The 14188-nt window shown below is 32.8% G+C and overlaps 1 protein-coding gene across 2 annotated transcripts in view; it reads right to left on the bottom strand.

Moving 5' to 3' along the window:
* Nucleotides 1–14188, bottom strand: part of LOC145292041 (fidgetin-like protein 1) — a 72383-nt gene that overhangs the window by 18711 nt on the left and 39484 nt on the right. For both annotated transcript variants that reach the window (XM_080138065.1, XM_080138066.1), the window contains exons 9-14: nucleotides 12518–12604; nucleotides 8677–8771; nucleotides 6062–6124; nucleotides 4890–5001; nucleotides 2290–2390; nucleotides 1172–1251 (exon numbers count right to left, since the gene is read on the bottom strand). In XM_080138065.1, the coding sequence (XP_079994191.1) occupies nucleotides 1172–1251; nucleotides 2290–2390; nucleotides 4890–5001; nucleotides 6062–6124; nucleotides 8677–8771; nucleotides 12518–12604 (538 nt within the window). The remainder of the gene's footprint in view (nucleotides 1–1171; nucleotides 1252–2289; nucleotides 2391–4889; nucleotides 5002–6061; nucleotides 6125–8676; nucleotides 8772–12517; nucleotides 12605–14188) is intronic.

Here is a 14188-nt window from a genome sequence, read left to right as displayed (position 1 = left end):
ACTCTACATAAATTATACAGAACACATCTTATCTAAAGGATCCAGTTCAAAACAGTATAGGTTTCCGATTTTCAAAAAGATGCACATCAGTGGAAATGTGAAAATGATAACCAACATGACAATAACAATGGAAATAATACAAATATGTAGTCAATACAAAAAGGTTTGTTTTTGTGCTTGTTAACCATTTTTAGGTTATTTAATTCAGTCATTTTATTAAAAGATTTTTGTTTTTGCTTGAACTTCTTAATATATACAATTCATGGTGCTTACTTTAAATAATTATGTTTTATGTCATACCCAATACTAATTTTACTTAACTCACAGAGGAGAGCTTGACTATTACTCCTGATTACAGTGTATCCAGGAGTAATTGTAACTCTTCGACTATTCAATACTTCTCAAAGCTACTGAATGTTGCCTCACCAATCAAAGCGATATGGAAATATTCAGTTGAAGACTCGGTCTAACGTTTACAGGGAATATGAACTGGAATTGATACATTGACAGCATTACCAAGGCTGCTGCGAAGAAGGTGGGCTCTCTCTACCATGCTAGAAAACTACTTATGCCTGAAAGTATCCTGTATCTCTATAAGGCTACCATTCGCCCATGTATGAAGTACTGTCGTCACATTTGAGCTGGTGCATCTGCTACTTGTCTCTCACTCCTGACCAGAGTTCAAAAGAGAGTCACCAACCTGAGGGGTCCTGAACTGTCATCTAGGCTTCAGCCTATGTCCCATCAATGAAATGTTACATCCTTCTGCCTGTTCTACAAATACTTTAATGGTGAACGCTCTGACGACCTATAAGCACTTGTACCCCCCACCCCAACGTGAATACCCCCGACAAACCCGACAAGCAGCTAAATCCTACCTCTTCACAGTAGAGATCCCTAGGTGTATGAAAGCCTTCTACTCCAATAGTCTCTTCCCCAGAACTGCTAGACTTTGGAAATCCCTTCCGCGATTCTGCTTTCCCAACTGTACTGACATGCAGAAGTTCAAGTGTAATGTGAACAGACATCTTGCTACTCATCTCCCTTCATAAAACCCCTGAAACTTATGTCCCCGATAGTAGCCCTCTACTTGAAAGTGGCACAGTGCCTTGTTTGAGGTGAAAATTGAATAAAATAAAAAAAACAAATATTTGATAAAAGTTATCACTACCAATTAAGGTTTTTCCTGTTCCAGGGGGGCCAAAAAGTAACAATCCTTTAGGTGGACCACGGAGACCAGTGAATATATCTCTGTAAATAAAAAAGAATACATATTTATTATTATTTTAAACTTAGAACAAACTAATGAAATGGGCAACATCTACACAAGTGCAAAAAAGTCAGTTGATAGTCAAATGTAGAATTTGGTATTAATTTATGATTCAGCAAATGAATTGCCTCATAAGAAATAAGAAAGGACTTGAAGAGCCAAATTAACATGCAATATTATGAAAATAAACAAATATTTTACTTGTTTGAAATTTATAATTTAAATATATTTCAGAATCAAACTTCATTCTCAGTATTTTTTTTTCTTTCTTTTTCTTTCTTGTCATGTTGCAAAGTTGGAGAAAGAAAAGTCAGTAGTAAAGATCCGCACGTTGTCTCTCAATGGTTGCATTTTAAAATGTTGGGAACTGTGCGTTGGCTACACGAGGGTTGTGAGTTCTATTATAGAAGCGTTAATTTAATTTGAATAAAACTATTATGCTTCGGTTGTTTCACCTGTGGCATTGCCAGGCCACAAATATATAATTTCTTTTTCATTTATTCACCTCAAACAAGGCACATTGCCAATGAGATAAAATAGGGCTACTGAAAATTAAAGGCCAGATTTATAGGGGAATTCTAAGTAGGGAATTGTGCAGCAAGATATTTGCTCACATTACATTTAAATTTTTGCATGTTGATACAGTAACAGAAACTGGAAGGAAATTCTAAAGACAAGCTGCTTGAGGAAATAAGCTATTTGAGTAGAAAGCTTTCTGGTATTTGGAGACCTCTACAATAAGGGGTGGGATTTTGCTGTTTGTCATGTTAGTTATTTTGAGGGAGCACAAGTGTAACATGTTCATCAGAGTATATTTTATTGAAGCACAAATGCTTAAATGTTTTTTTCTTTTTCGGAACGGCAGCAATATACAACATAAGCAACAATGTTGATTAGGACAATAGTCCGAAAAAAAATAAAGAAAGAAACAATGTAAATAATGATAAAAATTTGGACAAAATAAAAAAGGATATATAGTTATTATAACTATGACCACAAAATTAGGTGTTCGTACTTACGGTCGAAGCATGGGCCACACAACAATTTCCTTGATGTTCTTTTTTGCAAATTCCAATCCAGCAATATCATCCCAGGTCACACCAGGGCCATGGTCCATTATCTTGTTGAAAGGAAGAATAAACATTGCTTTACCAGATTTATTCTAACAAATTAATTTGTTAATCTTTTATAAAAATAAAAGAAAAGATTATATATATATATCAATGTTTCGATCTGTACTTAACTAAGATCTCCTCAAGCAAAAAGTCTGTTATTTTATTTAGGTGTTCATATTGAAAGAAAAAGAAAGAAGGAAAAGTTTCAAGTTTTATAATTACTGGAATGGTGGCGATCTTTCTAAAGTTCCAGTTTCTTTTCATGTCGTACATAACACAAGGTGCATAATAAAATGCTCAGTACCTGTGCAAAGGTACAACTTTTTTGGTTTTTAGTTGAGACATTTGGAGAGTACATAGCAGGGGCAGACAAATGCAATTTCAGGACCGAATAAACAAAATCTCACAACAATAAATGTATTTTTTAGTTATTTAAAATAGATTCAAGAAAATAACAACACAAACTACAGAGTTTTTAAACATAAATTAGAGATTTTTTTGTAACAAAGCCAAAACTTAGAATTTTTTTAATGTGTTTTTTTTTTGTTACACCTTTATTGGATCAAAATAAATATAAGAAACTTAACACAAAATAGTTTCCTGCCCCTGATGTATGCTTCTTTACCCCTGCTATGCACTCTCCAAATGTCTTAACTGAAAACCATAAAAGTTGTGCCCAAGTGTCAAATGCTTTATCAGAACATTCCTTATCTTAAAACCTCATCTGTAAACAGGTGGAAAAGAAAAGAGAACTTGCTTTATCTTTTCTTACTCGTATCCACCTGGTTTTTCTCTCAACATTGTGTGATGTCACACATGTTTCCCTTCAACCTCCTATTTACTTACCTTCTCACAAGGACAGAATTAGACGCATTGTTCGGTTTTAATTTGGGGAAAATCCAGTTTCCAAAACGGAGCACTCTGAATTGGGATTCATTCACATGGTGTCCTACCTGGTGTAGGCATTGACGGCTATGACTATCTATCTCTCTTCCTTGAGGTATTATTATTGCTCATCATTCAGAACCTTATTCATGCTGTTTCTCAAAAGTGTTTTGATGTACTGTCATAGCTTTCATTGAGTACAGACAGTAGGTTGCAGTTTCTTTCTTCCCAAACAGTACTTATACTTGGTGATTGTTCTGACCATTGTATCCAAAAGAATCTTCTACTCAGCATGAGATATGAATCCATGAACAGAATTATTCCTGATTGGTTCCGTATTACATCAGTCACCTGCTTTCAATGACCTCACGTTACCCCAGACTGAAGTGGGTTCTTGACCTTGGCCAGAGGTCTCCCATAGACTAATTGAGAGAAGGAAGCACCTTACTTTTCCTTTGACAGTAGTGGTGTCCCGCCACCCTATACAGTGCTTAGTATTCCCAAATGGTCATTCATCTGGTACTGGCCTGGCTCATTGTTGCTTAACTTCAGTAATCTGGCAGGAACCAGTATATCAACATAATTATGCCATTGTATTGGATTGAGATAAAAATTGAAATTGCATCACTCTAGATGGATATCTCTTTCACTGACTAAGAACAGAAAAGAAAGTGTAGTAGCAGAACAGATTGTATCCAAAAGGGCAAAATTCTCATAACCAGCTGAGTTTTAGAAGTCTTGTAAAATTCAAGTCAAATTCTCATTCTAATATTCATATTAGCGTTATTGGCCATTTTTGAAAATGGACAAGGCATTAGTAATAGAAGTCCATGCAGCCTAGACAAGGAAAAACGTTTGAGGATCCATAATATATAGAATTAATTTCCTGTTTATAGAGAATGGTAAACAGTTCATATTGCTATTGTTTAGAAGCCTGCATGTCTAATAGAATTGAGAATAAGTAACCATGTTGGATAGTGTAATATTCTTGTCAACAGGTTTCGTTTGCATCCTCAGAGAAGAGTTTGGTGACTGAGTTGAGCAGCTGTGCCTTCTCACAGCTAAAGAGAGCAAACACTGTTGATCCACTCCCTTAAATAATCTTTGAGAATTAGTGTTCTACTCACTTAAGAAATTATTGGTTAAATCCCAATCAAAATTACATGTTTATTCCAATCAGCATCAGGCTTACAAATCAAGCAGATATTTCTAGCATCATTGATGGTGGCTGTTGCTACACTCTCTAATTCACACATCAATAAGGATCTTATACAGTTAAATTTGAATGGAGTCGATTCTCAAGACCGCCAACTTAGAAGACAGATTACAGGTGATCAGAAAATACCAGACTGCTGACCAAGGAAAATAAGACGATAAATTAATAGGGGACTTTTTATATAAAATTTAATAATCATTAATGAAACAATTTATTTTTGGAAAAATAAATTAAGACAAATGATTTATAACTACTTCAGATTTTCTTATTTTAAATACGTGTTCAAGAATTTTTGCTCAACTTTATATCACGTGATAGTTATTTCTAATCAAAAAATACTGACACACAATAAAATGAAGCATTCTACAAGAACTGCATAATAAGGACAAGTAAATGATCTTACCTCATTCATAATTAATTCCACTATTTTCGGGTCAATTCCTTTGAGCCGTTCATCTGTAAGCTCATTTTCTTCATTGTTAGATCTTTTTGAAGAGAAATGGTTTGAAGTGTCACTAGAATTAAAGAAAACAAAATTCATTCAAGTTTCCACAGAAAAAGATGAGACATTTCATTTTTATTTGTATTGTTGACTCAGACTTTTTTATTAAACCTTGTATTCATTTATTTATTCATTAGAGAAAAAAAAACGTAACCTGTTGAGTCACCTATTGAACTTTGGTGAGATTGTTTGAATTAAGAAAATTTGAATTTACAAAGCTAGTTAAATATAAAAAGACAAAATCCAGCAGTTTCTGAGAAAAAGTGGAATAAACAGTCAGACTAAGAGAAATATAATATAAATTATATCTTAACTTTGACATCGTAATAACACGTGGTGATGGTGCAGAGTGACTGAGGAATAAGAGGTCAGAATTAGCAGGTATCGACTGCAAGGTAACAGTGACTGTACAGTCGTGAGCCTAGAACCATGTGATATAAAGGCAAGGGTAATTATACAAAATAAATGCTGTTAGGAGTCCAAAATGGTTAAATAACAGATCTTTTAATTGAGAGTCAGTTTTGTTTCAGATACACGTTTATGTGTGTGTTGACGGATGTTGTTTATCTCTAGTGCTGTCTGTGAAGAGACTGCTAGTGCTGTATTTTGAGCAAATGTTTTCACTGTTGTTGGCAAACAGAATTACTTAACCAAACACATCTAAAAGGCCTCTGGTTCATTTTCAGCATCATAATCAATTTCAATTTTCAGCATCATAATTAACTTTAAGCATCATTATCAAACATTTCTTTCACAGCTAAAATCAGAATACACTGATGTCATGATAAACCCTATCTCTCTCTCTCAACCCTTTATACTTTCTCTATTTTTGTAATTATTTACATCATTCCATCACAAAGTTAAAGAACTTCACCAAATGAGAATACATTACTCCACCACTTCTTACCATTGTCTCTTCCACTCACCATTTAAAACCGTCATCTACATGTAAAGTGTGCAAGCAAGTTAACACCATTAGAGTTTTAGTAATATATATATATGTTCATGATATTTGTTAATAGATTATATATTTTGGAAAGAATTCAATGCTTGATAAATTTAATATAACTTACCTTTCATAACTTTCTTGCTCTTTGTTATTCTTAGGAGAAATAAATTTACTGTTAAGCCCTCGTCTACAAGAAAAAAATAAGCAACGGTTTTTAATTTATTTCTACATTTAATAAAATCTATTTGTTACATCAACATAAATTTGATAATCACATGTTAAATTATTTGTTTCCAATTAATTAAAATCAAATTAACAAAATTTTAATTCATTAAAATGTATCTGTATCTTTACAAACAAGTCGGACAGTTTAATCTTTTCGTTAATAATTTTTACAAATATGATTACTTTTGTAAACTTTTGAAATTTGAAATGAATTTGGAAGTATTTGAGCTGTTGAATAGAAAGTTCTCTCTAGCTTTAAAATTCTTACTAAATCCTGATGTATTAAAAGACTGAAAAGTTTGGAACTTTTAAAAATCTAATAAATTTTTAAATCGATTAAAACATAGTATGATAAGTGTTATTCAGACCTTTTCTCGATGGAAACAATAGTGGCATCTCAACTTTAAACGTAATCCGACAGACACAAATGATGTTGAACATTCAGGTCTCCCAAATTCAGCTATTTTCTTTTTACTCATCTTCACCCCAAACAAGGCATATTGCCAGTTGGACGTAAGGGGCAATTAATTGGAACCATGCCTAAGAAAGATTAAGATGTTGGTTTCTGTTGCATTTGAACTTCTGCATATCAGTACAGTTTGGGAAGCAGGCAGCAGGAAGAGAATTCCAAAGTCTAGCCGTTCTAGAGAAGAAGCTATTTGAGTAGAAAACTTTCTGACATTTAGGGACCTCAACAGTGAAGGGGTGTGATTTTGTTGCTAAGCGAGTTTGTCGGGGATATGTATGTCGAAGAGGCACAAATGCAATGAGTTCTTCAGAGTACATTCCATTAAAATACTCGTAAAACAGGCACAAGGATGCAACATTGCGGTGATAAGACAGGGGTTAGAGCCTAGTTGACAAAGTGGGACCTATTAGATTGGAGACCCTTTTTTGGAGCCTATCCAAGAGGGAGAGACTAGTAGTAGATGCACCAGCCCAGATGTGGCAACAAGACTCCATACATGGGCGAATGGTGGCCTTATAGACACTCTCAGGTGTGAGCAATTTTCTAGCACGATAGTGGGAGCCCACCTTCCTTGCAGCAGCTTTTGCAATTTTCTCAATGTATTTATTCCAGTTCATATTTCCTGTGAATATTAAGCCGAGGAGTTTGAAGGAAGAATTCTCAGGTAGGGTGTTATTTGTCATGGATATCGGTGGTTGGAGAGGTTTCTTGTAATTGTTAAAGGAGAGCAGCTTATTAGTCTTACTAGCATTAAATGTCACCATCTATCCATAGTTGTTCTGGAAAATATTAAAATAGGGCATAAATTTGTTTTAATTGTAAATTAAAGTTAAGGCAGTGTATTTACCATTTTGCATGAACATTTGTCTATAAGAAAGCTTTGTTTAGTCAATCAAAAACGTGTCAATGATTCAGAACATTGTTTACAACTGTTTCAACACAACAAAAGATTTTGCAGCAATATGTAACAATGGATGAAACATAGGTTCACCACTTCATTCTGGGGTGAAATCAGCAGTCAGCCGAGTTGACAGCAGCTGGTTAAAGCTATCTAAAGCAATCAAAGATGCAAACATGAGCAGGCAAGATTTTGGCCTCTGTATTTTGAGATGTGCAAGGTATTTTGTGCATCAATTGCCTTGAAAAAGGAAGACCTATCAATAGCGAACATTATATAACACCATTGGTATGTTTGGAGGAGAAATCGCTAAAAGACAACCACAAACGAAGAAAAACATGCTCTTTCACCAAGACAATGCACTTTGTTCCAAGTTGTTTACAATGATGACAAAACTACATGAATTGTACTTTGAATTGCTTCAACATCCACTCTATTCTCTAGATCTGTCTCCTCTCCACCAATTACTGGCTGTTTACAGACCTCAAAAGAATGCTCCAAGGAAATAGATTTGGCTCAAATGAAGAAATGATATCAGAAACTGAAGTATATTTTGAGGTCAAAGATAAATTGTTTCACAAAAAAGGAATCGAATTGTTATAGAAGTGTTGGAATTAGTGTATCATCATAAAAGTTGTTTTATTAGATGTGTTATTTGTATATATTCACTCCTAAACTAATTAACTAATCATTATGAATTATGGAACAGAGCTGCTAGACATAAGGGATCATAAGGTGAGCTATATTTAGTTTCCTTTAGTTTGATGCAAACAGTATAGAAATGGGACGAAAATCTTTCATGAAAATTTAGCTACCTCTGATTTTGATGAAATTTTAACAGGTATTAACCATTAATTAATAAAAATTCCTAAAATTTCAGTTTCTTCAGGTATTTTAAAGGGTGTTTGGTTGCATAATATGGGCGCTTCTTCTCATTTGAAAATTCAAATATTTCGTATTTCTATTAAATTTGATTTATATTCATTGAGCAAAATTACCTGAATTTTAATTTATTCTTAAAACTCCTTAAACTTATATCTTAATGGAGTTTGATCAAAATTTGGAATAAAGATTCTAGACATATGGTTTAATATCATTATACAATGATTTGAAACGAGTATTGTATTAGTTGATTTAGAAATCTTACCTGGTTCCAAGACATTTTTTACCAACTCCATAAGAGCTTGAAGTTGATGCTCCACGATTTCCACCTCTTCCATATTTCTTCTGATTATTAACAATCTTTAAAAATAAATATCCAAAAAGTTAATAATTTTGACATTTACCTGAAGAAAGTTAATACAACAGTTGAAACCTGGTATTAGGATGTAAACATCAGTCAAATTAAATAAAAATTTCTTATCTAAAAAATTCTGAAAAATCATATTTATTGGTTGATATTTTTCTATCAATAGAAATTAGTGTGAAATTAGTAAGAAAGTAGCAGCTATGCTACAAGTGGCAGTAGCAACAATTACAAATGACAACAATGGCAGCAGCAACAACAGGGAGGTGACAGTGACACCATGATTAATGACACAGACTGACAATCTAGGTGTGCCAAGTTCAAATCCCATTCATTCCACAGGAACACTTTCACTGAAGGACATTGGCAACCTTCATATGGTCCATCCTGTAAGTACTCGATATCTATCTAAAAAGAATTCATAATAGAAAGATATCGGGGGAAATGAATGCCAACTAAATCATCACGACTAACGCTCAACAACAATGCATGGTAAGCAATTTTAAATCTGTGCTTAGTTTCTCAACTCTACGTTGATTAGTGCAAGCATTCAATTTCTTTTTCTGACGTGCCCAATCAGGAATCCTCTTTCATGCAAGTTGAGAAAGTGATGGAAAACTATAAAAGAAACAAGACAATTCATTTTCTTGTTCAGGAAACAGTACTGACAACAGTATCCATGTTGCTCGGATCAATCCCAAACCTTGTCCCCACCCCATGAGCTGTCCAGTCATAGGGTTCAATAAGAAGCTCTATGGACTCAATATGACTACTACAGCAACATATACATGAACTTACTATAACATGTACTTCTATGGCTCTGACTTCAACACTAATATATGGTATTCATTCTTCATAACACTTTTCTCTTCTTTATACAAAGGACTTTTTTAACCTTGTCTTCAATAAGAAGCTCTATGGACTCAATATGACTACTACAGCAACACATATATGAACTTATTATCGCATGTTAGTTGGTATCAAAATACCATAATCACAAAAAGAGAAACAACCCATTTGTCTAGTGCATCATATTGACGAAGCAGATTTTGTTGCAAAATTCAACAAGTGGTAGGAAATATGGATTGCAGCATTGAAATGGTCAGCAGGTTATGCATCAGAGAAACTTGAAACCAATTTCTATTGTGACTTATTGTTTTTTCTTACAGTCAGTTTATTCCATTTTTTTCTGTCTTTGATTCTTATTTTCAGATTCAGATTCTATATTCTGACATTTCTAGAACCATAAAGAATTTCATTTTAAGACTACAAAAAAAATTTCAACACAACTTTAAACAAGTTCAGATTTTTTCAAAATCCAATCTAAAAGCTTTCAATACAGTGCAATCAATTTATGTTTCTGAATTTTTTTAAATTAGGATTTTTTTTTTTTTTTACTTAATTTGTATTATTTGGATTTTTCAGACTACTGTTTTCATCTAGAGTGTTATTCTTACATTAGCCAAAACATTGTTCAAATAACCCCATAATACAAACATTCATTTTATATCATAATCACAATATCAGTAAATAATATTTAACTTAATATACTTTATATACATAAGATACATTCTTGAAACGCCTCAGAAACTTGTTCCGATTAAAGTAGTTATGATTATGATCTATTTTCTTTCATTCTAGTTTATCCTCACTCGTAGAGTGGTTGAAACGTTATTCAAGCAAAATGTTTTTTTTGCTCGCTTGTGGAAAACTGTTCTGCTGGCCTGCTTCCTTGTTGAATACAACATGGTAGCCTTCAAATCCAATGTAAACAATGTTGAACTTTTCCCATGAATAATTAAATTCTACACAATTTACACCATTAACGATTACTACTCTACACTCATTAGCCTTTATTCTTGAATGGCCTTCCTTGATAAGTGGTGACTACGAAGTAACAAAAACAATAAAATGGCAAAGTAACATGTTTCTATCTCGCTTCCTAAAACATGACTTGAGCTCGCACAAAATGATTGACTCAGACTCAACCCATATTTTGAGTATGTGCATGTGTCTATCGATTCAACATATATTCATATTTTTTGTCTACATAACTTTCTTTTTCTTTTTTTTGTGTTAATGAAACTGTCCGAATAAGATTGTAATGAAGTTTGTACTTATAACCAAACTATTGTAATGTGTTTTCCATCCAGCTAAACACGGTCTACAGAATGCATATTTACGCAACAACTTTTTACTCTTACAATTCACAAACCTTCTCTTTGATCTGCATAGTAATTAATTACTCTCTTCTTTTAGAAGTTCTAGTGTTTATTGTTAAGAAAATAATAATATTGTAGTTTTAGCTTTTAGACTAATCATCTTTCCTTTATATTTAACTAGCGAGTGGTACCCGGCGTTGCCCGGATGTTTGGAGGTGTGTGTGGAAACTCCGGGGGTGGGGGTGGGTTAAAAAAAAAAAAAAAAAAAAAAGTAAGTATGATGATCGAACCCGAACCGTTGAGGCAAAGTTGTAAATTAAAGTGTGAAAACAAAAACAAACAAAAAAAAAAACGTGCAACATTAACGATTGTCCCACCGAGAGATGCTAACGGAAACATGTTTGAATTTATTTAATTACTTGGATTTGGCAGGTGCCCGTTTTAATGAGTTAATGAGGTCAAGTTTGACTGTGGGATTTTTATTTTCCCAAGATGTTATAGGAAAAAGACTAACCCACATGTGGCGAGCGACAAATGTTGAATATTTATCTTCCCGAAACCAAGCAAATTAAATAGACAGGCGAGCTTCGTTGTTAACTGTGAGATATTACGATTTATATGTGATATAAAAAGTTTTAAAAAGTTCTGAAGCGACTGACCGCTTCTCTGAAAAAAGCCTTTTGTAGACATACAGAAAAAATGAACACACATACAAACATACATACATTTTCGCTTTTATATTTATAGATTTTCGATATTTATTCGGAATATGACCCAATTTCCAGTAACCGGCATCTTCTGACATGGTTGCATAAGCAGCCGGAAAAAGTCGACACGAAGACTGCCAAACTATAAATTCAAAATGTGGTGTTGTAATCAAAATATTGAAAACTGTAAATTAAGAAAAGTTTATTTATAGAAAAAAAATAAACAAGCAAAGTTTCAAATTCTTTTTTTATGACGAAAACACAGTGGATAACAGATGTTATAAATAACATTTAAAAAATATTTTTCAATAAAAGTTGGTGTTTTAACAACTGTTTTGCTCATTGCTAAATCTTTTTTTTAGGGAAGGGTTCTTTAAAATCATCATTTTCAATATTTGACCTACGGTCATTCTTGATTGTGATAAAAGTTTCAGTCATTATGGATGTCCAATTCCTCTGCTTCCATATTCATGTAACACCATGCCAATTTGTAAGCATGTTCCTTTCGATCATCATTTTATACATATAGTTGCACTTTTTTAAAAAGTTTTCTTTCTTGACAGAAAGTAATGACTCTCTCGGAGATTGAATTTGTTCACATAGTTGTTTTTCGATTAAAAAGATTTTGTTGTCTGATGACAGCTGATTAGCTAATCACGTCAGCATCTTTTGGCTGCTTACTTTCACCTGCTAAAATATACTAATACAAAGTTGCATGAAATTGGGCCAAATTCTGGATAAGTACCTGATTTTCAAACACTTTTGTTCATTTGTTAAAATTATCAACTAAAAAAGACATTTTTTAATCCTAATCGCATTCAAAGTGGAGAAAGATGACAACAGTGATAAAATGACACCCTTCCAGAAACTTACCATTTGTTCTCTGGCCGTTCGAAAATCCATGGATTTTGCATTATTTTCAGATTCATATTCTTCTTCAACATCCTGGCCTCTCCAGAACTGTTAAAAGAATTTTGTTTTAAAAAAATAAAATACTTAAAATGTAGCATAGTGTTTACAGTTATGTAATGGCAAAACAATGGCTATTGTAAATGGTTTACTGGATACAATCAATTGAACACAAGTTGTTCATATTCATAAAATGTCAGTCAAGTTTATTTTGTTATTTTATTTTTAAAAACCACAAGTGTTCATAATTTATAATTATCAAAATTTTCAACTTATAATGTCAAAAATAATGTCTTATATTTTGTGATATCTAATGAAGAAAACAAAACAAAAGTAACATGCAGTGTTTCTCTTTCTATTTCATAACAGAACATTTTCAATGTTATATCAGTTTTTTAAAAAAGGTGTCTTCGTATTTATCAATATTGTACAAAAGTAAAAGTTAAAAGACCAGGCTGGTGCTACTAGATCAAGTTGTCTGAAGATACTGATTGCTTGACCTAAAATCATCAAACATTGATTTTTTTTTCACCATTTTCCCCTTGAAAAAACTCAATTAAGCCAAAAACAACATTTCTCTACAAAACAACCAATCCAAACATGAAGAATAAATATTTGACGATATAAAGAATTTGTGCATGGAACTTTTTCCAAATTTACTGAATTCAGTATTAAATGCCACGAAAAGGATTAATATGTCATAAAACAAATCAACCAAACCAAATAAAGGAACAAGTGCAGAGAATCTTTATTTTCTTGAACTAAAAGTAATGATGATTAGAAATAAAAATTGTTTAAAAAATTTAAATGCATTAACATGGAAAATATTTCTCATTATGTGTTGCAGAGTAATAACTATTGCTCATTGCCAAAAAGGACCATATTAGAAGCATTGTTGAAGTACAAATTATCAATGCAAATGTAGCTGACAGTTGTACTTCCTTTTGCATTCACAAGCAATCTCTTATGTAGTGATTAGTTTGTGGTTTGGTTGGCCAAGACAAACATTAAAACTTGCGTAAAAATACATCAGGTGTTTTGAACACTTCTGCACTTGTTTACCTTTATTTCTGGCCAAAACTTTGTCACTAAAAGATAAACAGTGTCTTAACAAATGCCATAGAGACCAAATGGTTTTCAATACTTGTTATGGCAGGATGGCATAGAACTCTGCAATTTGGTTCTCTTTCATCAATATTCACTTACTGAACCAACTTCTCATATTCTTGAGTTCTCATGTTACCAACTTCTGTTGGTTCCTATTCTGTTTGACAAGACAGTTACAGTTGATTTAATTGTGGAGAGGATGTTGGCAAGCAGATTCTAAGAGGATACTATTATATTTGGTGCTTATATAGTATTAGTCACAGGTGAAAGTCACATTTCAAGTAAAAACTATTTGATGTACATATCATGCAGGAAGAAGTATTCTCACTAAAAATCAGAAAAAAAAATGATCAAATAGAAGATCATTGAGAATTTTATTCAAATAAAAATTGGTCATAATTTTTGGATCCGCCACTGATAAGAGTGAAAGTACTGGTTGCCAAAATGACAGATTGTATTACTTCCCCTGATTTTAGAGTATTTTTATATCAATACTATAGTAACTTTTTATATCAATACTATAGTACC

Source organism: Euprymna scolopes, chromosome 13 (genome assembly GCF_053919585.1).
Source record: "Euprymna scolopes isolate OS-2025 chromosome 13, ASM5391958v1, whole genome shotgun sequence".
Lineage (NCBI taxonomy): Eukaryota > Metazoa > Mollusca > Cephalopoda > Sepiida > Sepiolidae > Euprymna > Euprymna scolopes.
Note: the sequence above shows the minus strand (reverse complement) of the source record. Positions and strands in the feature narration are given on the sequence as shown.